We start from the raw sequence: 24,680 nt of genomic DNA, 5'->3' as shown, positions 1-24,680 counted from the left end.
CAGTACCACATATAACTGGTTGTACATAGTTACTGGTTGTAAACAGAACTATACTAAGTGCACAAGTACCTGAGTTTGTCGCTTTGAGATTAAAAAATATAGGACAGAACCGGACAGCTACAACAGCTTTGCTTGCGCAGGGAATCTGTATAGCAGGCCTGCATATCAAGGTCAAATAATAAAGCAACATACATAACTAACATATTTTGGTAACTTGATTCATTAGCTTAACATGAATAATTGAACATAATGATTCATTCTAGATACTAAATGATTAAACACATGCTTTGGGTTTGTATAATATCTAAGCTGAAAGACATACCGAGAAAGATCTTTTCTAGAAAATATGTAAGCTGCATTAACAGATTCAGACGCAATACCGATTTTGTAAGAACCTGAAATGGGCAAAGACGTGAAGTTTTCAATTAGACGCAAACCATGTAATAAAAGCTAAGCAAGAATTTATCTATAAAGGAAGAAAACAACATATATGGTTCCCTCAGATCCTCAAGACCTCCTATTTGCTCACCACGATACTCAACAACCTGCAGACAAGCACATGAAAAATGTACATATAGTCCATCAGGGTTCATTTTACACTACAGTGACCATCTTAAAAATTCACATAATATTAAAACATCATTTTACAACATTAAATAGGATTGCCAAAATATGACTGTAGCAGACAAAGTTATGCCAAAATATGAATGTACATTTTGAAGTTTAACTGTTCATTCAAACCAACATGTAATAGGATTGCCAAAATATGAGACATTGCTCTAAGTTCTTGAAACCATATCACATATATCACTGTAGCAGACAAAGTTATTCCATTTGAGTATCCAACATTTAACATCAAAATCACTTTCTGAAATTTCAGTAATAGTTAGAATATGAGGATACAATGGTGCAAACATATCAGTTCATTCCTTCCTACTTTCTCAACAAATTTAAACAAATGTTGAAAAGGCACTGATTCTATTAGAACTCCCAACATTATTTCTAAGTCAATGGCGATGCAAGTTACAGAATATCATTTATATCAGAACAAGATGAAACTTTCGGTAAGTTACAGAATATTAAGCAAACATAGTCACAAACTCTAATAATCGATACTGACAAATAAATAACCCATAATGTAGCAATGCAAGTCCATTCAAACCAAAATCGACCACCTATTCTTTGACTTCTAGGGCAAAACAGAAAGACACGAAAACCTAACCTTAAAACGCAATGAGATTTCCAGGTATTGAATCCTTCTCTTTCGAATGCAGTCTCTTTCAAATTTGCAGTGTTTATCGTTGAGATTTCCAGGTACTCTGTGGAATTTTTTCCAGGGCAGCGAGAGCTTCGAACGAGAGAGAGTGAAAGAGGGATTTCTGAAAGTCAGGGATTTTGTAATATTAGATTTATTATAATTTTTATAAATGACCTATGAGAGCGCTTTTACCATGAAAGCGCTTTCATAGATGTGAGACTGAGACCTATAAGAGCGCTTTCATAAGTGTGAAACCCATGAGACCTATAAGAGCGCTTTTACCTTAAAAGCGCTTTCATAAGTGTGTGAGACTGAGACCTATAAGAGCGCTTTTACCTTAAAAGCGCTTTCATAAGTGTGAAACCCATGAGACCTATAAGAGCGCTTTTACCTTAAAAGCGCTTTCATAAGTGTGAAACTCATAGATGTGAGACTGAGACCTATAAGAGCGCTTTTACCTTAAAAGCGCTTTCATAAGTGTGAAACCCATGAGACCTATAAGAGCGCTTTTACCTTAAAAGCGCTTTCATAAGTGTGAAACTCATAGATGTGAGACTGAGACCTATAAGAGCGCTTTTACCTTAAAAGCGCTTTCATAAGTGGAGACCTATAAGAGCGCTTTTACCTTAAAAGCGCTTTCTTTACATAGGCGAATTTTTTTTCAAGCTATTACAGCGCTTTTTTTAAAAAGCGCTTTCTTTTTGGTGCTGCCAAAAGCACTTTTTGGCGTAGTGGCTTAGGGTTAGTGACCTAGATGAACTTGTGAAAGATAAGGTGAATTTTGGGGTATGACACTACCAACACTCCAAGTACACACTTTCTAATCCTAAAAATATGCTTTCTTTGATAGCTACTGATTTGAACATTCAAGGACGATGTTTACCTCCCCCAAACCCAAACCTAGATCCCAAAATAATATTCGTTCCATGTCCCAATCTCCATCGGGGATGGATAATTAAAACCCAAACCTGTTTCAAACGAGTTCAAATATCCCCGCTTCGCCACCATCTATTTAGTAAAATAAATTTTAAAAATAATTTTTCCAAAATAAAATCACATTACAAATAATAAAATAAAAAAATCTCAAAATTTCATGCATATATTTCAAATATTTTAAATAATAAATACAAATAAAAAATATCAAAACAGTAACCACATATTGAATATTCTAAATTATCAAAACTAAAATAATAAAATACATAATAAAATAAATTGGGCGAGTTCAGAGACAGGTTCGAGATGGGTACTAGTGTCCCCATTATCCGACCCGTCCCCACATTTTATAATCGAATAAAACTGAAACTCAAATCCAAATCCAATCAAAACATATTTTCCCGTCAAACCCGAAGCGGGTTCGAGTGGGTATCCACAGGTATGAGTTATGTTGTCATGCCTAGAGCACCAAAATACCAGTCATACTGAAGTTCATCACTAGATTTTGTTCAACACCGCCATCAATCTATCATCCAACCACCTTCCATGACTGTGAATATGAGTTTCCCAGAGGGTATTTGTGAGTTTCCCAGAGACGATATTTTGAAAAGGCCAATAATAACAATAAACCATGATTGTGAATATGAGTTTCATAGAAACAATATTTTGAAAAGACTAGTAATAACAATAAAATGACGACATGAATTAAAATACTTAAATTATAAAGAATACATAAAATTAACTATTTGAACAAGTAAAATACATATTTAATATTCTAAAAAATTGAGTTTATTTCTAATTTAGGAGCACACTTTAGAAAATTACATATCTGACATTTTATCGGACAGTGAAAACTCTTATTTACAAATGAAATAAACCAAGTAAATGGTACTTTAATGATAGACGACAATGGTAACAATTATCTTTATTGAACTATTTTTTGCAACAAAAAATCAGAAGTAATTGTTACTTCAATGATATATCATGATGATCACTTTTAATATATTGTTATCGTCTATTTATATGATAGGCCACATTTTTTCATTTATATTTTCCATTAAATAGATTCTAACTAAAAAATTGTCACGGGTCAAACATCATTTGTCCACTCCTTATATCTTTTGGTAGTTTTATTGTCGTTGACGATTACACCTTTTTAAAAATGCTAATTTTTTTGTTGGTTTTAATTTCACTTCTTCATCATTGTCAACATGAATTTGCATTCAATAAATTATCAATTTTACCAATAACACTACTCAAAATGATAGTTGTGTCCGAATCGAGAAAATCTCATCATTTGAATTACAATATTTTATATTTGATCTAATTCATAATACACTTAATCGTTCAATATATATCTGTTTTCACTATAAATAAATTTAATGAATAATTCATACCGCTCTATTCTAAAATAACCAACATATTTGTAAGGAAATAACCAACATATTTGTAAGGAAATTTGTCCCAAAACAATTATCATTTAATCAATTTTCAATATTAATATTTTTTAATTATACCATTCAATGTTGTTTACATCATACTTAATTTAATACATCTTTCATCTTACAATCTTACATTTATGATAAAATACTTAATAATAGTAAATCATTAAAAAAACTATTTGAGATATATGTTTTAAACTTAACCCTACATCATGGGTTGCATTGTATGCATATAGAGCTAGGCATATGTGACCATACTCATGCACCACATTAGTACAATCTCATTCAACTCAACTAACTCCGGTCGGTCCCCGTCGATTAATTTCAAACCTTCCTCGGCGGCAGTAATGGGTTCTCACCATTCACCTACCCACACCCACCACAACTACTCAACCACATCTCTTATTATTATTCATCGCTTATTTTCATACCACACAAAGTCAAATTATTACTATTTTCAAACAATGATGTAAACAAATACAAAATATTCATATAATAATATTCCATAGCTTTTTTGACTCGGAATATTTCATTTTGACAACATTAACATTTTTCCGTTGAATATTTTTTTTGATAGACCTCGCTTGCCACATGTTTAGATCTCACTTTTTTTGTTAATATTATTATATTATTATAATTATGATTATGATAATAATACTGGTTTTTGATTTGATTAGATTAGATTAGATTCATCTCGCTCAGCCACGACACTCTCTTTACAAAATTGAATCAACCAACGGCCACCACCTACTTTTATATGTTTTTTTTAATTATTTATTACTCCCGCATCTAAAATCAATTTTTTTAATTATAAATTCAAAACATCCAAGAAAAAAAAAACGAAAATCTTCACTCTATCAAAACCCAACCCTTTGGTTTTCACGAATGGTGTTATAAATATCAGAAAACCAGTTAATTTGCGTTTTCTCTTCCCGAAGCTTTGTTGGCGGCAAAGCGTGCGTTGATTCTCATGGCGCCGTCGAAGCTTTTCGTCTTCGCTCTTTCCGTTGCCCTAATTTTCGTCATCGGTAGTTCCGAAGCCGACGTTTCCATCGGAGAATCTGATTCATCTGCTCTCAAGATCCAATTAGATCAACTCAACACCAAGATCGAATTTCTCGGTTTGATTTTTTAATTTACGCGGAATATAATATTTCAATTATGTATATTTTTTGTTTCCTTTCGATTCGATTCACCGAGTTTCGATTTTAGTAGTTAGTTACACTGTTTGGTTGATTAAACTAAGTTTAGTAAATTAGGATTGAATTTGTTGTATATTATAAATCGATGTGCTTGTGATTTCTGATGTTTACGTTTTCAATTAGTTGCAATTACTGATGAGACTTTTGTGTTTGAAAAAAAGCTTGTGCTGGTTGTGGCTATTAATGTACAATTTTAGGAATTTTTATATTTGTGATTTTTTTTGTGTGTGTGTGTGTGGCTAATATGTGTTATTGTGTTTGATTTTATTTTGAAGAGTCTCAAATCAGTGAGAAGTCACAAGAATTGAAGAAGAAGGATGAAATAATAGCAGAAAAAGAAAAGCTTTTCCGTGATAAGTCTAGTGCTATTGAATCGTTGCAGAATGAGGTTGCTTCTCTCCAGGTGAGATGACTTGAGATTAAACATGATTGGCGGATATTTCTAATTAGGGCTTTTCGATGCGTTAGTAATAAGTGTTTATCTCTATGAAGCATAGACTCCGACACGGTCACTCCGACACCACTACTTATATGATAGTATTTGAGTTTCATTTATAGGTCTGTGACCCACTACATATAGGATAGTATTTGAGTTTCATTTATTTAGCCATCTATAATTTAAATAGTCTAATCAAAATTATTGTCTTTAATTCTTCTTTAACAACATTGTTACAATACATGTTTAACCCTTTAAGATGGGTGAGATTTGTTCAAAAAATATAAAGCGCGTTGAAGCAATTTTTTTTTAAATGATCACTTGTCTGGATTGTCGACACGTGTTTTGTATGAGTGATATGAGTGTAGGACACTGATTCTTAGAGTGTGGAATCGAAGAAAAAAACCATTTTTATAGGGACACTTGTTTGACTTTTCCGATGACTTTTCTGATGACTTTTCTGGCGCTTGTTTATCTCAATCATAAAGATATCATAAGCTAGAAGTTAGGTCAGATTGGGCCTTAATATAACTCAATGATAGTAAACGTTGTGGTTTCATATTTCTATTGTTTTTTGGAGCAATTCGGAATCACTTATTAGTTGGGTTCATATACTCACAACTTGATGTCATTTGTTATTTGCTTAAACCCTTCCAAATTCATTTTCTCTTTCAGAAAAAAGGATCATTGGATGCTGAGGAGCGGGTTGTAAAGTCTCATGCACGTGCTGAGGAACTACAGAAGCAGGTCATGTATGAATGCGCTAGTTAGTGTATTATGTATATGATTATGATTCTTTTTGTGCATCTTCTGAATTTTTTCAATGCAGGTGGACAAGCTTAAAAGTGAACTTGAAAGTCAAAACAGTGAGAAAGGTAACTGGGAAACTCGGGTAGATGAGTTAGAGAAGAAGATTCATGTTTTGAACTCAAAATTGGAGAAGGTAAGTTTGCTCTTCGTGACTAGTTCTGATTCTTGTTTATAATGTATGCACTAATGCAAAAGATGATTTATCTGCAATTGTTCTGTTTGGAGTCATAGAACTTAGTTTACTCTTTTGAAAAATACTTTAGTTTAGTTATATTCACTTTTCATTTCTCTTGTTTTTGTAAAATGAGATGCTTATCAATAAGCAAACCTTGTCATGTTCAATGCTCATACCAGGAAGGCCATCTTCCTCTGATTTATTAATGTATCTTTTCTTTTCCTCCGTTGTCTCGGTACTTTCTACTGAAAGCATTGTTATCAATAGCAAATAATAGTGGTTTGTTCATTCTCTGCCACACAACAGTGCTATAGTCCTGCCATTTGACAAAAGTGTATCGCTGAACAATAGCAGTTTGTTCAAATTCTGCCATGCTATATCAGTGCCACTATAGCTATTATTTAACAACACTTGAAAGTTGCTGGGTTATAAACGCAGTCTTCTGATTGTGATCAACATCCTCTAAAGATACCTCTGAGTCATTGCTGTTGTACTCAATCATCGTCACTAGCCAAAAGTGCATTTGTCACGGCCTCCATGGGCCTAATCACAAACAAAAAATAAAATTAAGATGTTATTATTGTTTGTATTTAAAACATAATCATCTATACCCATGTAATTGTGTCAATTTATTATAAAAAATTATCATTTTGGGGATGATGTAACTTAGTACTGTATTCTCCACAGATTCAAAAGATAAACGAGGAACAGAAGAAACAAATCCGCAAAACTGAACGCGCTCTTAAAGTTGCCGAGGTATGTGAGACTACGACTACATAAATTTTCTTGTTAATGTTCTGCAAAATTCTTGGTGATGATTTTGATGCAAGTTTATTGTTTTTCAACTGATATTCTTGTTTAGGAAGAAATGTTGAAGGCAAAGCTAGAGGCAACTTTCAGAGCAAAAGAGCTGAGTGAGGTAATGATTTAGTTGATCCCCGAAACCATGTTATCCTTAGTACACGTGCTTAAAATGTTGTTAGCCATGAGAAAACCTTCAAAGTAATCTAGGGTAATCAGCTATAGGGTGGCTTCAATCTGAAACTGAAGAATTATTTTAATTCATGTAATTTTTTTTTGGTGTATAGATGAATGTAAGCCTTGCTCAAATCTAAATAATAGTTCACCTAGTAAATTTTTTCCTTACATTAAATCTCATTGGTTTTATTCATGATTTCAAATTTTACAATAAAAATAAGCTACAGTATGAGGCAAGGTATATTGTGATTTTCAACTTTTATTAATTGGTGCTTACTCGTTTTAATGATCAGACTCATGGTGCTTGGCTTCCGCCTTGGCTTGCTGTACACTATCTCCGTAGTAAGGTGAGTTTATGTTGTATAACACGTGACATTTGTTAGAACAGCCTACTTCACAAGTTCTGAGAATTTTAATTTTTTGTTAGTCCGTGGTTGAGACTCATTGGAATGAACATGGGAAGCCTCTATTGGAAGTGATAACGCAAAAGGTACTATGTAGTATTGTTTTTGTCTGTCAGTCTTTTCTTTGGGTTACTCCTTCAACCACTTTAGTAAATTACAGATTGAGGTTTAATTATTCTTTATCACTACAAGCAATTCCTATTGATTTTGTATCTTAATGCTTTGGCTATGTATTCTAGGCTCTAGAGAAAAAGGCACAAGCTGGAAAGTGGGCTGAACCTCATTTGGAAACAGTTAAAACTGTAAGCCCTTCATTTATATCTTTCATACTTTTGATCTGTGGAATACTGCAATGACTCTGCCCTATGGTTAGATGGCGGATTTGCTTCAACCACAATTTGTTCGTTTTGCCCCTAGTCCTTATAATTTATTAACCATTTAGGAATTTCAACATCTGTGAGATGCTTCTGGTTTGTTAAATACTTAGGCAAATTGGATTATGTTATTTCTCACTCTTTCTTGTTTTTGATTGAAGAAATGGATCCCAGTTGTGAATGAACATTGGTCTGTGGTGAAAACAAAGGTTGAACCTCATGTTCAACTACTGACTACAAAGACTGTTGAAGTTTACAAGTCCTCAAAGGATGCACTTACTCCCCACTTAAGCAAAGGATTAGAATGCGTAGACCCTTATTATCAGGTATGAGTTTCTTCATTGAACTGTATGGTTTGTTTGTTTATGTTTTTCTTGAGGTCTTCTCAACTGGTTGACAGGAAGTTCGAAAGTTTAGCAAGCCATACATTGATCAGGTTGCTACTGCAGCTAAGCCTCACGTCGAGAAAGTACAAGTAGTTCTGAAGCCCTACACAAAGAAGGTTGTTCATGCTTATGGGAATTTCTTAGAATCAGCCACTGCATATCATAGCCAGGTTTCAGGCTTTGTTTTTATGCTATTGATATATTTCTGTTTCCCTCACTCTTATTCTCTGAAATTCTTGTTAATTCTGGATCTTGAATAGCTTTTTTCATTAATAGTACACTAATAGTTTTGTTAGCTCCTTATTGAATGTTGAATTATATTTTGTCATTTAGGTCCAAGCTACTGTCCAGGAGACACTGAAAAAACACGAACTTACTAGACCTCTTGCTACTAAAGAATTGGAATGGTTTGCGGTATGTATCGAAGGATTTTCTATATTCTGAATATTATTACTAAAATTGAAATATGGTTAGGTGATTTTACTAACATATCAATTTGAAATTTTGCAGGCCTCTGCCCTTTTGGCCTTGCCTATTATTTTACTAGCTAGAGCTTTTTCTGCCATTTTCTGGTTAGTCTTATATGCTCTTTCTTTTTGGTTGAAATCTATACTGATTTGCGTTTTATTGATGTATTTCTAGTAGTATTTTTATTGAAAAAAGGATCGTGTAGTTACAAATGTTTTATGGTCTGCTGCAGCAAAAAGGCAGTTAAACCTGCTCGAAGTGGACACACCCACCATGCTCGTCGTAAAGCTAAGCGAGGTCATTCAGACAAGTAGATAACATGAAGTTGGCTCCTGGTTTATTTTTTCGGAGAGAAGTTTAGGTATGCTTGCTCCATTATTGACTCAGGATGACTTTATTATTATGGATGTGAAGACTGAAACCTGGTTTTATCCTGTACTATTTTACGCGGCATACATGATATGTAGTACGCTTTGATATTTTTACCATAAGCTATGTTACTTGGCATGCATATCTGGTATGGTTTGCTTTGTAAAAAATACAATAAACTCATTTGTCCCCTTGGTTTTTTGATTTAGCAAGTTAAATTTTATTTACATTGTCGTGCATCATGTAGAGTGAGATTTAAGGAGGAAAACTGTTTTGGGTCTTTAACCGAACACCCTTGGATGCCTCATGTGATCTTAAATGTGCACATCCCACTTTTATGAAACATATGTCTCAGTAAAACAACTATTGGAGATCTAATTCACTAAATTGTAAGATTGGAAAATACTTCTTTTAGCAACATAATGCCTATTGTGTATTAACAATCTTTTAGGATTCCATCTTTTGGGACCTTATGGTCTGGCACCCTAAATTGGTTTAACATTCCTGCTGGCACATGTAGACGTAGGATCAGTATTAAAAAAGAAATTAGCATCACATTTCTTACCCTATTTCTGTTCTGCTATAATGTGGTAGGGTTCAAGAAATCACTGATATGCAATATTAATGTTTTTGAAGATGAGGTGTGATTCAATATTGTGAATATGTGTAGGTTATGTTCATTTATGTGTGTTTCAAAATTATGTAAATATTGTCTAGATCCATTTTATTTTATTAAATAATAGAAATCACTTGGTATTATTATATCCAATAGAATCCAAGTATTGTGTTCTCTATGTAGCATTTCTTATTCATAGGTTTACATTTCTTAGCTTTCTACTATATTTTGTTTATCTCCTCAATACTTCAATATAGTACTTAAAAATACTTTCTGTATTTTGCAGATGGCTGGCACACTGGGGCATGCATATTTATTTTCATGCGGGGTTTGAATATTTCACTTCTTTTTGTTAGGAAAATTTAGGAGATTTAACCGTAGAGCTTGGCACTCCCAATATTGTTGGGAGTTCATGTGCTATGGCTGTTATATTTGTTATTAGACCCAGCACTCACACTTTTCTGTTTACTACTTTGTTTTCTTTTCTTATTTTTAAGTTTATAGACAATAGTCAAAATGTTTCCACTTAATGTATGCTTAATAGAATTAGAGCTTATTCTGCCTATTCTGGTTTTATGTGGAATTATAAGTTTATCACATAGAGAAACTTATTCATGGGTTATTTGTTGAAATTTCATGTTTTCCCCTTTTCGTTAGCTTGTTATTGAAGTTATTTGAACCATCAGTTGAAAATTGTGATTAGCAAAATAACTCGTGGATGGAAATGTCATTTTAATTTTCACGAGGCTTAAATGCCCCGTGTATTTTAAATACACTTGTTCTATTCAATCTGGTTTGTGAAAAAAATTTGGGTTTCGTTGTTGATGACTGCATATCCTTTTTCGATGAAATTTACATGGAGAAATGATATTTGGACACCTTTTTAGGTGTTGTTTTTTATTACTCCCTTCGTCCAAACTGTTATTTGTAAAAAAAAATTGTCTCTTAGATTAACATTTAGACTACCAATTAATTTATTATTTTTTTTTATCTTTCAAATGTATCTTATAATCAATATTTTTAATTTATTGCTTTCTTATTTGAATAGACTAATACTAAAGTAAAAATAATTTGGTAAAATTATTATTTTCTTTTTTATTCCTTATATATTTTTTAATCTGTATAAAGGTGTAACACTTATTTTGAGATGGATGAGGTATTATTTTCTCTCTTCTTCTGTCACATTAGTAATTATAGATAAATAATGTATTTTTATGTAATTATAAATAAATGATGTATTTTTTTATGGTGTTGAAATACATTGTTAATATTTGATATTTTAGAATGTGTAAATAGTGTACTGCAGTGATTAATTTTAAGTTTTAGAACGTGCAAATAGTATAGTATAGTGATCAAATTTGAAAAACCAATGGTATTCAAATGAATCTTTTTAAATTCCGTGACCTGTATGTGGGCCGCCAGAGCCATTGATGTTGATGTTGTGCCATTTGCACCAAATAATTTTTTAATTTGATATCAGAAATAAGCAGAGATCGAATGGAGTGGAGCGGATTATGAATATATAAGATTAATATTTTAATACGTAAGATTATGAATATATAAGATTAATATTTTAATGTTCATGAAAATAAATTAGTGAGTGTGATGAGTTTTATATAAAGTGGACAATTAAAATGTCAGTGAGTATGTAATTTAAAAGTGAATTAGAGAATACTTAAAATAGTAGTGTGATGAGTTTTTTATAAAGTGGACAATTAAAACTGTCCTCGCCTAATTGAAACATATTGTGCGGGAGATTGCATTATTACATCTGACATGTTAAATGAGGGTATCTTAAGTCTTCAATGCCTTGGTACGCGTGTTCTAAGATTAGTCTTGGTCATGATTGAACTTTTTATCTTTCGACCTGCTATCGGCCTAGAACAAATTTTATTCTTTGCTTCAGTTAAAATAAATTGTTAATAGTGTTAGAACTTGCTAAACATATTAATACGAAAGAATGAAGATTAAAATTGTTTAAATTGGTTATATATCTTCTTGTAGTTATCATTCATGATCATATTGTGATTCCTGATACTTACAAATAGGTATGAAAACATAATCCATATCAGTGAGTATTTACTTACTCGAGTCTTTTATGAGTTTAATGGAGAAAATCTATTTTGATTGAATTTGAATTTTCTCCGATTATAAAATATGGAGACGGGTCGGGTAATGGTGTCACTAGTACTCATCCTGAATCCGTCTCCAAATCTATTCCATTAATTTTATTATGTATTTTATTATTTTAGTTTTTATAATTTAGAATATTATATATGTGATTGATATTTTTATATTTTAATTTGTGTTTATTATTTAAAATATTAAAATTGATATTTTATTATTTATAATGTAATTTGATTTTGGAAAAATAAATATTTTTATTAAAGAAATTGATTTTAATAAATAGTGTCAGAGCGGGATATCCGAACCCAATCTGAATCCGTTTTGGACGAGTTTGAGTTTTAATTCTCCATCTTCGATGGTGATTGAGGCATGAAACGGGGATTATATTGGGGTACAAGTTTGGGTTTTGGGGAATGATGAATTCTCGGCAAATGTAACGATAATGTCGCAGTAATAGAAAGACATTGAATCCATAAGGACTGCTATTTAACAAAATAATATTTGTGTAAGTTGTAGAAAGTAATAATGGGGAAGGAGGGAGGTATGTTTCAGGTTTGAATGCGAAAACTAAAAGTTGTTATGAGAAAATGCGAAAACAATAAGGTTTTGTATAAAATTCCTTATTTATCCCCTGTTGATGTTTGATGCATGACATGAATGAGAAAATCGTTATATTTCTACGGCGAATTAACAAAATCACTATAATCAATCCTTGGTGTATAACTCACTAATCCCTACTAGAGGTTTCCTACTCCTATTCAACCAGCATAAGTGAAATTAGACAATACAATAGTACGTTAACTCAAATATCAATACTAGAGGTCTCATATCCTTATCCAACCAGCATAAGTACAATAATTGCCCTAGTTCCAACGCATAAACTAATGGTCAGTATTCCCTATGCGCCCATAATCAAATTAAAAGAGTATCTCACATAAAAAAGATTAAGCGTAAGAGACAATTAAATAGAAATATAACTTTAATTATTCACGCACTGACAAATTAAACATATGTTCTAACAAATTCCAAATAAGTCCATCATACAAAATCTAACACAGAGAAGTTTAGCTACTCATAACGATACAAATAAATACCAAGCAATAAGATGAAGATTGCATATGAAAATCTTTGAAGATATGGCCTCCAATGGCTTCCAATGCTCTCGAAATCTCTCCCCTGATGTTTTTTGCCTTCACTTTTAGTCGAAATCGCAGAACTCTTGAAAAGATGCCCAAAACTTCCTTATAAAGCTATCAAATCAGTCCAGAATGCATCATAATATACTCAAAAAAGGACTTATCACGCATACGATGCTAACAATACCTCTCTATCACGCGCGCGATGCTGAGCGTGATTTTTCCAGTAGCTGCATGTTTTTTACTCATTTTTCCATCATATTTTCACTAAGCCTTTATTTCTTCATACTTGGTCATTTTTGCATAGTTTTTTGGTCTTTATTCTTCATTTTTGCTCTTCTTTGACTTGTTTTGCTCCATTTCTTCGACAAAAAATATGCAATGACAGACTATCATCACAATCCCAAATTTGAATTGTTGTTTGTCCTTAAGTAACTTGCCCGCACTGCAAATTTCAAACAGAAAAACAAGTTGCAACAATAACAAGTGAACACCACCATATGAAATTTCTCTTACCTGACCACCATTCTAGATTCCAATTGCAATCCCGCAAATTCAGAAAATATCCTCAATCTTTGACAAGTACTCAACATGTCTCTCTTCTCACCATAACTCACTCAATTAACAGGGTAGTCTCTCAATCAACATTGAAAATAATTTATATTGAGTTTGATCATGTTCTAATAGAATTCATCAAAGAAATCAAAACACACACACACACTTGAGGGTTTTTTTGGTTATAACTTGGCTTACGTTCAGGTATGACATTTATGGGAAAATAGATTTACACATTTGGAGTTAGGTACCTAGTTCTCCTATTTTATTATACCACTATTTTTCTGATCAACGGTATTAGAGATACCGCTATTGTGGTCCTCAATATTCATTTGCATTCTTTTTTTTTGAAGAAGTTATTTTTAACTTATTCTCTCATTTTTTGTTGAAATTTTGACTGTTTTTTCTCTAGTACCCCAATCCCAAACTTAAACCTTGCTCATTCGAAGATCAACCCCAAACTTATTATGTTTCATATAACTTTAGAACTAAAAATTTCAACCTAAATCCAAAGAGAGGGTGGAAAGATGTAACATTTTAAGTCATATGGTTAAGAAATAAGGCTAAGTCACCGAAAGAAGGGCTAAACTCAAAGTGGATAGCAAAGGACTTTTCTTGTTACAAGATGGTGGTTTTTAAAAAAGGCTTAGAGTTCATAGCAAACACTGTGTGTGTAAATTAAACCAGACAAATTAAATCAGAAATAGTTCAAACCTGATAAAACAATAATGTATGGATACACTCAATGAAAGTAATAGTAAATAATTGAAATAATTTGGCTTAAACCTTACTAGTTGAGGTATTTGAGGTTGAGTACAACTCTGTTGATTCCTTTTTTAATGTTTGATTTCAATTCATAAGTCTCTTTCCTGATGATCACGTTTCATCTGATGGTGCTTTTGATTCATCTATTCAATGTTAATCTGAAAGAAACAGCAGTAGCAAACTCATTCATTAAAAACAAACACGATTAGAATTATACAATGGGGAAGAATACTTATAAGTGCTATTACTCTTCGTTATACATACATTAGAAAATAAAAAAAGACTTCTAGAAACTAAAAACTGGCTACATGTCTTCTTCACATGTTATCATTGCGGAAAAGATCATACATGTCATTCATGGTGTTGTTGAAATCATTATTTTGTAGGTTCCATTATGCTCTCATGTGCTCTCTTCTTCTCTCTTGCTCTTGATCTTGATTTCTAAAATGATTCTCAATATCTTCGGTGCTTGCAAAGCGTGCTCTTAAACTTTGAGCAGACACATGATCTTCTTGTTGGCTGTAGAAGCCTCTAAATACATGTGCGAATCTTAAGGGTTCAGTATACAAGGTGGATGAAACTTCTGTTATCCACCTTGTTACTCCCACTGCATGACCTTCCATTCTACTCTGAAATTTTGATGCTTGTTAATTTCCTTGAATGTGCGTCTCCTTTAATGTATAATTCTCATTCATTAAAAACAAACACGATTAAAATCATACAATAGGGAAGAATACTTATAAGTGTTATTACTCTTCGTTATACATACATTAAAAAAAACTTCTAGAAACAAAAAATTGGCTACATGTCTTCTTCACATGTTATCATTGCGGAAAAGATCATGCATGTTATTCATGGTGTTGTTGAATCATTATTTTGTCGGGTCCATTATGCTCTCATGTGCTCTCTTATTCTCTCTTGCTCTTGATCTTGATTTCTAAAATAATTCTCAATATCTTCGGTGCTTGCAAAGCATGCTTTTAAACTTTGAGCAGACACGTGATCTTCTTGTTGGCTGTAGAAGCCTCTAAATACATGTGTGAATCTTAAGGGTTCAGTATACAAGGTGGATGAAACTTCTGTTATCCACCTTGTTACTCCCACTGCATGACCTTCCATCCTACTCTGAAATTTTGATGCCTGTTGATTTCCTTGAATGTGCGTCTCCTGTTGCTGCACATGAGGTTGGTAGAATTCTTCTTTGTTTCCTACTTGGTTATCCTCCTGATCTCGTTGAGCTGCTTCTTCCCAGTGATTATGTTGAAGCCTTCTAATTGTCGAAGTGTTGATGGGTGCTTTTTGACCTATCACCTCACCACCTGGGTATGTGGGTACCCCGCCTCTCCAGCATAATTCATTAATAACACAAAAATGTCCACAAGTTCGTTGTGCAGTGTTAGCCATATTTTTAATATTTTCAGAAATTAAGCATCATGCATTAATAGGCTTACCCCTCAAAAGAGCCAAAATTCCTAAGCACCGCTTCACAATATATGTGACTGATTAGAGGCGACTTATAGAGTTTGCATAAATAATGAGGCCCATGCCCTAGGGACTGGGAAAAATTCAGATGTTTTAAGCCCTAACACTAAGCTACGCTCAATCACCCATTCAACCTCAACCCTATAGAAAGTACCAAGCATTTCTTGGACCATGACTTCTTTTATAACATGATGCTCATTTTTATAAGTCTTAAGAGAACAGACGGGAGAAGGTTGAAAATTTAAAAGAGAATTAGTAGCACAAGCAGAGTAATCGTTGTTCTTTCCTCGCATGTATGAAGTATAAGAACCCACATCACTAAAGGCAGCATTTGCATAAAACTCGAGGCCAATGTTTTTGTTGGTTTCCTAAATTAAATTATTAAAAGTTACCATTGTCGTTGTTGCAACATTTCCACCATTTTTTCAAAACCTCTCAGGTCATCGTATGCAAAAGCTCTTTCTCTCATAATATGGTAGTCAACCAACTTTCCAGCATTTGCTTCAGAAAGAAACTTCGTATTTGGAAAAGTTGGAGTATTTAGTGCGGGAGTAGTGCATGAATATGAACCTCTTGTAACTATGCCTCTCTTTAACACCATTATGCTTGCAAGAACACAAAAATAACACTACACAAAGAAAAAACTGAGTAGAAAGTGGTAATTAGAAGAGATTTGAGGTTAAGAGATATTGGAGAAAAAAGGTTGTGAGAAAAAGAAATTTGAAAATCTCTATTTATAGGCAGTTTTTCATTCTCATCGCGCATATTATGCTTCCATCACGTGCGCAATGCTAACAGTCTTCTAATGTCTCTCAACCAACATCCATATCGCGCGCGATTCCAATGGTACCCAAAGTCTCAACGTCTCTATCACGCACATTATGATGCCAACGCGCACGCGATATAGGCCTGTCATGCATGCGATGACCTGCGTGATTTTTCCAGAGGCTTTTTTTCCCTCTCTTCTTTTCCTTTCACCGGTCTCTCCTTTACTTCATTTTCACCTGCATTATTTTCTTTCCAGATAATATAGAAAATTGACATGTTTTAATAAAATAAAATAAAATAAAACTAAAAAAACCTTTACTGATGAGTTGCCTCCCACCCAGCGCTTCTTTACCGTTATTAGCTTGACGGTCCATGCCTAAGGCACTTTAGGCACAAAGGATACTCTCACGCCAGATACTTGTCCTTTCTTCCCTCCTTTGTCGTCCTCGATACCTTTATCTTCCACCTAGTAGCATGTTTCTAGATCGTCTACACACTGTGTCCATTCATAAGCATTAAACAACACTTTTTACTATTGAAATTCAAGCTAAGTTCGTCTGTTTTCAAATCTATTAACACTTTCATGATCGCCAAGAATGGGCGTCTAAGAATAATTGAGCCACATATGTCTCCCTTCATATCTACCACCACAAAATCTGTAGGAATAACTAAACCATCGACATATATTAACACATCTTGTAGAACACCATGAGGGTGAGTAACAGATAAGTTAACTAAAGTGAGTGTTCCATTATTAGGCATGATCTCTTTCAAATTTAATCCCTTCGCCTTATTCAGAGGCATTAAATTGATACTCGACCCAAAATCATATAGAGCGTAAGGGATCTCTACCCCACCAATAGTGGAAGAGATGGAGAACTTACCTGGATCCTTCAGTTTTGTTGGCATTGTTTGGAGCAATGTCGTATCACATTTCTCCGTCATGTTTACCTGTTTTTTATCCGGTTTCTGCTTTGTACCAGTTAATAATGCCTTCGTAAATTTAGCAAATTTCGGCATTAGCTCTACAACTTCATGAAAATAAATACTTACCTGAAGCTTGTTTAACATCTATTTAAACTTGGTAAACAACCTTGCCTCATCTTCCTGTAGCGGTTTCTTCTTAATGAATATATATGGTGGTTTCACGTAATCTGGTAGCTTTGGGTTAAGGTCATTAAGAATTTGTTTCTTATTCCTTCTCCAAGGGAATTTTTGTCTATCAATTGCTCAACGGTAACCACTTTATCGACTTGGTCACTCTGATTTTCACTCTCCTCTTTCTCAGACACTTTTTCGTCCTTTTCAATCAAGACCTCTTCCATTACTTCATCCTTACCTATGTTAGTGATTACCTCAAAACCTGCTTCTAAAGCCTTGCAGGTCTCATTTTTAGGATTATCCACAGTGTTCCCTGTAAATCCTCCACTAGAACTAGGTAAGACGACTATTTGTCGAGATAGTTGACCAATTTGCATCTCTAGACTTTTTATCGATGCATTATGGTTCCTACTCATTGTTTCATGCTGTTTATTTACCTGTTCAAACTTGTATGAGTGTCCAGAATGAATTTGTGGAGAGTCTCATAAAGGGGTGAAGGTTTCCTTTGGGGTGAAGCCTATTGATTTTGACGAATACCCTGATTAGCACTTGTATTATGATTATTTCTCCATCTGAAGTTTGAGTGATTCTTCCATACGAAATTGTAAGTGTTAGAACATAAATTATTTTTCTAGAAATTTGCAAATTGAGCTTCTTCATTCGAACCTTCCAAAGAGAACATTCCATTTGCATGTCCCTTTCCATATAAATCAAATTTCAATGCTTGTACCAGGCTCACGTTAGCTTTACTCAAGCTACTTTCAGCTAGCTTTTTATTCAATAATTCAATTTGAGCTAAAAGTTTAGTATGAGTATCAATAGCTAACATACCTTTTGGTGTGCCTACAGTTTCATTTTTCACTAAACTTTCACTCTTTGAATGATATTCATTCAAACATATGTTTTCAATCAAGTCTTTAACCTATGGTTCAATCATGGTTCTGATCGTACCTTCCACGAAAGCATCTAAAAGCACGTGTGTTTGACCCTTGAGACCTTTAATAAAATTTTGTATTTGCTCCATGTTATTCATGTTATGATTTGGGCACCTGCGTAATAAAAGTTTAAATCTTTCCCATGCATCATACGATAGTTCAGCTTCCTGCTGTTCGAAGTTTGTGATTTCACCTCTTCGTTCAACAAATTGAGCGGTGGTGAAAAATATCTTCAAAAATCTGTCCTCCAGCTCTTTCCATGTCCGTGTAGTTCCATTTGGAAGTCAAAAAAACCAATATTTAGCTCTTCCAATAATCAAGAAACTAAAAGCCTCAGCTTGACTTAATCTTCAGTGACATCAGCTGGCTTGCACATTGAGGTTGTCTCTTAGAAGCGAGCAAGGTGCTCCCACGGGTCTCGAATTGCATTCCCGTCGAACAGATTTCCTTTCAGACATGAAAGCACATAATTTTTTATATCAAAGATGCGGGGTCTTCCGGTACACACCCTCTAGAAATATGTCCTTCATCGGTCCTTTTGCAGTTGTCCCCAATAGTGGTACAACTACCATGATAATTTCCTCTTTAGAGTCCAAAGAAATCGTAGATTTGTCTTCTACTAACGTCCTTTGAGTTAGAGTCTCTTCTCTAACCTCTCTTCTGATGGCACATGCAGTCCTTTCAATTTCAGGATCAAATGGTGTCATTTCTGATCCTGAGTTGCGCATACACAAACAAGAAATACCTCAGTAGCACGGTAATTAAACAATTACGAGAAAACAAAAACAAGAACAAAAACTAAATACGCAAAATGTTGTACAAGCGTTGCCTTGTTGAAATTATCAACAGTCCCCGACAATGGTGCAAAAAACTTGATGACTTCTTGGCAAGTGTACCGATAATGTCACAGTAATAAAAAGATATAGAATCCACATGGGCTGCTATTTAACAAAACAATATTTGTGCAAGTTGTAGAAAGTAATTAATGGGGGGCTTTTTTCAGGTTTGAATGCGAAACATAAAAGTTGTTATAAGAAAATGCAAAAGCAGTCACGTTTTGTATAGAATCCCTTATTTATCTCTTATCGATGTTTGATGAATTACATGAATGAGAAAGTCGTTATATTTCCATGACGAATCAACAAAACTACTATAACCAATCCCTTGGTGTATAGCTCACTAATCCTTACTAGAGGTTTTATATCCCTATTCAACCAGCGTAAGTGAAATTAGACAATGCAATAATACGTTAACTCAAATGTCACTACTAGAGGTCTCCTATCCCTATTCAACCATCATAAGTACATTATTTCCCTAGTTCCAACGCATAGACTAATGGTCAATATTCCCTATGCGCCCATAATCAGATTAAAAGAGTATCTCACATAAAAAGCATCAAGCGTAAGAGACAAATAAATAGAAATATAACTTCAATTATTCATGCACTGACAAATCAAACATATGTCCTAACAAGTTCCAAATAACCATCATATAAAACCTAACACAAAAAGTTTACCTACTCATAACGATACATATAAATACCAAGCAATAAGAGAAAAATTGCATATGAAAATCCTTGAAGAATTGGCCTCCAATGCTCTCTAAATCGCTCCCCTGGTGCTCTTTGCCGTCACTTTTAGTTAAAATCATAGAACCCTTGAAAAGATGCCCAAAACTCCCTTATAAAGTTGTCAAACCAGTCCAAAACGCATCAGAGAAAAGGACCTATCACACACATGATATCCTTTATCGTGTGCGCGATGCTGACAATACCTCTTTATCACACACACGATGCTGCATGTGATTATTCTAGTAGCTGCGTGTTTTTTTCTCCATTTTCCATCACTAAGTCTTTATTTATTCATACTTGGTCATTTTTGCATATTTCTTTCGTCTTTATTCTTCATTTTTGCTCATCTCTGACTTGTTTTGCTCAGTTTCTTCGATAGAAAACATGCAATGATAGAGTGTCATCACGGAGGTAAAAATTATTTCAAAATTGTTCCGTTTGCATGCCTACTTACAAAGGAATTAATGATGATCCCGACTTCAGAGGGTGATCCAACACCACGGTGAAAAGTCATAACTATTCATAGAATCCGAAGATGCATATTTGAACACACCCTTTTTACACACTTCTCAGTGCAAATTGATGAGACACCATTATTTTTCTAAATTTAGTCCGAAGACGCATCTCTGTATCAACATTAGGATGAGTCAAGAGATGCATCTCTGTAACAACCCTTCAAAGTGTGCCCTATTAGTTTAAACCAGAAACAACCAGAAGCAATGGCAGAATAATGGAAGAACAACATAAATTAACACGAAAATAAACATTGCATAGATTAAGGTTAATGTTAACATAAATTTAACATTACATTTTATTACAAACGAGTGTTTAGGATGTTGCAACATCCTTATAATATCTTTGATTGATCTTATAATCGTTGCATCAACTTCAACCGAACCTCTTGTTGAGTAATATTAAAATATACTCCACAAAACCTTTAAAACCTCATCCATCTTTTGTTCAAACATGGCAAACAATATCTGTCATACCTAGAAAAATACGATCCTTTGCGATAGTCACGAAAAAAATGTGTTCGAACAGAGTCACCACCGAAATTTATTTATTCCGATGAGGGAATAGGAAAATATCGATAAAACCTTTAAAAAGAAAGAAGATTGTCGTCACAACCATATTCGGGTTTGAGAGTCAATTACACAAGAGGAATGTATTAGCACCCCTTACGTCCGTTGTATTCAACAGAAACCTTTTAGTCTAATTTGCGATTTGAATGTTAACTAATGTTAATTGTTTTCCTTGAGAGATAAAAAGATTGAAAAGAGAAATGAAAGGAAACCTCAAAAGGGGAAAATGAAGGTTTTTTATTAGTGTGCTCGCCAAGATCCCTCAATCTCGTGCCTATGTATCCTTATAGTGCAATAAGGAATCAGAGCATTCGTAGTTTGGGGACTACAGTTTGTTGGTGTTTTTTAATGGACAACTATTTAGATCATGTTCTAAAGGCTAAATACTGACTTGTCTACTATCGAAGGCGGCTTAAACACTAGTTTGTTATGCACGTTAGAAGGGATTGAACAATGTTCTTTTTGAAAAGAGTTTTGATCATACGGGGGTGATAAGTTGGATTAATATGTTGAATGTTTTGTTTGAATGACGCTTACTCGATAAGTTGAGTAAGGAAACTCGTATCTAAATAATCGAGGAGAGGAATCGAAGACTCTAGACCATCTCCCTTTTCATCTTTAATTGCAAAATGATTTGATGATATTAAGGTGTTTTAAATGGACGACGAATACTCAAAAGAACGAGTAAGGAAACTCGTATCCAAGTATTCGAGAAAGAGAATAGAAGGCTCTAAACCACTTTCTTTTTCATCTAAGTTATGAAAATAGGTTTGTGTATGGTTGATATTTTTTAGACAAACAACGAATACTTGAATGATTAAGTAACACAACTCGTATCCAAATATTCGTGGAGAGGAATCGAAGGCTCTAGACCATCTCCCTTTTTGTTTAGTTTATTATGAAAATGATTTGATTTAATTGGTTTAGAAGTTTTTAAGAAAAATGACAATTGTTTGACTAATCGAGTAAGGGAACTCGTACCCAAACAATTGAGGAGAGGAGTCAAATGCTCGAAACAATCCTTTTTTTTTCATTTGTAAATAATGTTCAAGTATAATTAGAATGATTTAGTCTTGATTTAATAAAATACTCAACTTTAAATCAAGGTTTTAAATTTGCGTTTATGGATTGAATTATGAAGAAGGTTTCACAATGGTTTTGAATTGAGGAGATTGAATGGATTTAGTTTAAAAATGATTGTGAAATTGTGATAATGGAAGAAGTCGATCAATATTTAATTATCAAAATTAATTGATTAAAATCTAATTAAACTACTTAATTAATATAATCAAAATTAATTATCAAAATTATTTGATTAAATCAAATATTCAAGGTAATTAAAATTAATTATTAAAATTAACTAATTTAAACAAACTTTAATTAATTAATTAATCTAATTAAAACAAAGTCGGTTAAAAAAATGATTGAAGTGAATTAATCACAATGTGCTCATAGCCAGTTTGTACATAACGACAACAGAATCGAAGTGTTGTATGTAGGGACCGAAATACGGCGAAAATACCAAATTAATGTATATAATTTTTGGCGGCATAACAACATAAAATTGCTGAATTCGCGGATCAAAATCCGACTCATACAATATAATGCAATGCAATAAACAAAGTAATAGCAACTCAAATCATTCACATTGTTTATAATGTTATTTACAACAACATGGGAGGTGTAGAAATAGAAAAGAGTGTGTGAATTGATGGGCTTAAATGCTAAACATGGTGATGACCCAACAACCAAATGCATCACAAAATCCTAAAAAAATAATAAAAAAAGGTTACACTGATATTAAGGGAAAGCAATAGTATACTTGCTACCCTTTTCTTCTTTGAATTTTAAAATAAACCTATCACATTGTGACACATGGCATGAATGAAAAGAAACCTTAATAATAATGAGAATCAAGGAGCTACAACACGATAAAACATGCAGTATTTTTTATCAGTGCATTTTGATGCACATTATTTTACTATTATACTTAGAAAACTATAAGTTTATTCTATTATTTTTACTATTTTAGTGAATTTTTATATTTAAGTTTATTTTGACTTTATTTTATTTTCGTATTTTATTTTCAGTATAAACAGTTATTTGATACATTGTCACTATATAGATCATAACTTGTGCTATAGGAGTCAGATTGACGCGTTCTAATATGCGTTGAAAAGATAAGAAAAAGAGCTATAAGTTTTATGTTTAAGTAAATAGAAGATTAGTATTGAAGAAGGGTCTAATAATTAGTTGAAGTTCCAAACTTAATTAAAATAGTTAGTTTGGACCAGTTTTTGTAATTTTTGGGTCGGATTCCATAAAGGCCCGAATTTCCCTTTTATTATATTAGGTCTTTCACTGCTATAGTAATCTTATTCTGATATTTGAAAATACAATATTTCCTAAACGATTTCATGGAGAACTAAAGTTCACAAGCTTGATCTGTTGTAATCGGTTTCCGTCGATACTTTAAGGTTTCTTAATTTTCAATCAATTGTCTTTTCCCTTTCAATATTTTGCTCTATATCTTGTATGCTTTATTCAAGTTCTATAGAACATGTGTTGATTAATTTTGATTGATATATGTTCCATAATCGCGTTTTCTTAGTACGTGTGTGCTTAACCCATTTGCTTAATTCAAAATCTGTTTGCTTAATTTAGAAATTAGGAACACATATCATATATTAATATCAATGCGCTTGTTATTGTTACTGTAAGCGGAAAGGGATTAAAATCCGCTTAGGAAATGAAAATTATATTAACCAATGATAAGTTAGGAAATTAGGTGGCGTATCATCAATGAAGGGAGATTCAAGGCGAGTGGTTCATGACGGTGGTCGGGCAATGTGTTTTTATCGTGTGTCGATGTTGTTAGAAAGAGTTGGGGGAGATGAGGAGTTGAAGATGATGCAAAATATCAAACTGTTGTTGGTGTTGGTCCAAGGGAGATGCAACTGTAGAAAGACTTGTGTGTTGTTCGTTGTTGAATGTGGTGTTACTCGCCGAAGGATGGGATGGGTGATAGAGGTGGTAGAAGATCTTACAATAATGTTTCAATAAGGGTTGTTTCCGGTATGATGAAGAGTATTAGGGGCGACCGAAGTTACGTTTTTTTTTGTAGATAGTTTGGACGAAATAGTTGGAGATTTTCCGGTGGAAGTTTGCGGTTTGTTAATGGAAGTTGCGTGGTGGATTTATGTTGTTTCCAAGGTTTTATTTCTGGTGATGTGTGATGTAGGAGGCGGTTGTAGGCTGAAAGAAGTAAATCATAGTTTGTGAAGGAAACAACGATGTTAGGATGGCCG

The 24,680-nt window shown here is 33.4% G+C and overlaps 2 protein-coding genes and 1 non-coding gene across 3 annotated transcripts; 2 read left to right on the top strand and 1 right to left on the bottom strand.

Moving 5' to 3' along the window:
• The first annotated feature begins 4,180 nt into the window (after nucleotides 1-4,180).
• On the top strand, nucleotides 4,181-10,483 carry LOC127085099 (uncharacterized). Its single transcript, XM_051025685.1, has 15 exons — nucleotides 4,181-4,754; nucleotides 5,111-5,238; nucleotides 5,947-6,018; nucleotides 6,101-6,214; nucleotides 6,944-7,012; nucleotides 7,119-7,175; nucleotides 7,528-7,581; nucleotides 7,662-7,724; nucleotides 7,878-7,940; nucleotides 8,174-8,338; nucleotides 8,413-8,568; nucleotides 8,732-8,812; nucleotides 8,909-8,970; nucleotides 9,099-9,227; nucleotides 10,138-10,483. Exons 1-14 carry the CDS (start codon nucleotides 4,604-4,606, stop codon nucleotides 9,178-9,180), a joined length of 1,317 nt encoding a protein of 438 aa, XP_050881642.1. The 5' UTR covers nucleotides 4,181-4,603; the 3' UTR covers nucleotides 9,181-9,227; nucleotides 10,138-10,483.
• A 6,690-nt stretch (nucleotides 10,484-17,173) lies between these two features.
• LOC127078752 (uncharacterized) lies at nucleotides 17,174-17,704 on the bottom strand. Its single transcript, XM_051019183.1, has one exon. The coding sequence runs from the start codon at nucleotides 17,702-17,704 to the stop codon at nucleotides 17,174-17,176; it is 531 nt and encodes a 176-aa protein (XP_050875140.1).
• Nucleotides 17,705-18,816: 1,112 nt separating this feature from the next.
• Nucleotides 18,817-18,923, top strand: LOC127089417 (small nucleolar RNA R71). The gene has a single exon (XR_007791016.1). It is a non-coding gene; the product is annotated as a small nucleolar RNA R71 (small nucleolar RNA).
• The last annotated feature ends 5,757 nt before the right edge of the window (nucleotides 18,924-24,680 follow it).

The sequence above is a fragment of the Lathyrus oleraceus genome, chromosome 5, assembly GCF_024323335.1.
Source record: "Lathyrus oleraceus cultivar Zhongwan6 chromosome 5, CAAS_Psat_ZW6_1.0, whole genome shotgun sequence".
NCBI lineage: Eukaryota > Viridiplantae > Streptophyta > Magnoliopsida > Fabales > Fabaceae > Lathyrus > Lathyrus oleraceus.
Note: the sequence above shows the minus strand (reverse complement) of the source record. Positions and strands in the feature narration are given on the sequence as shown.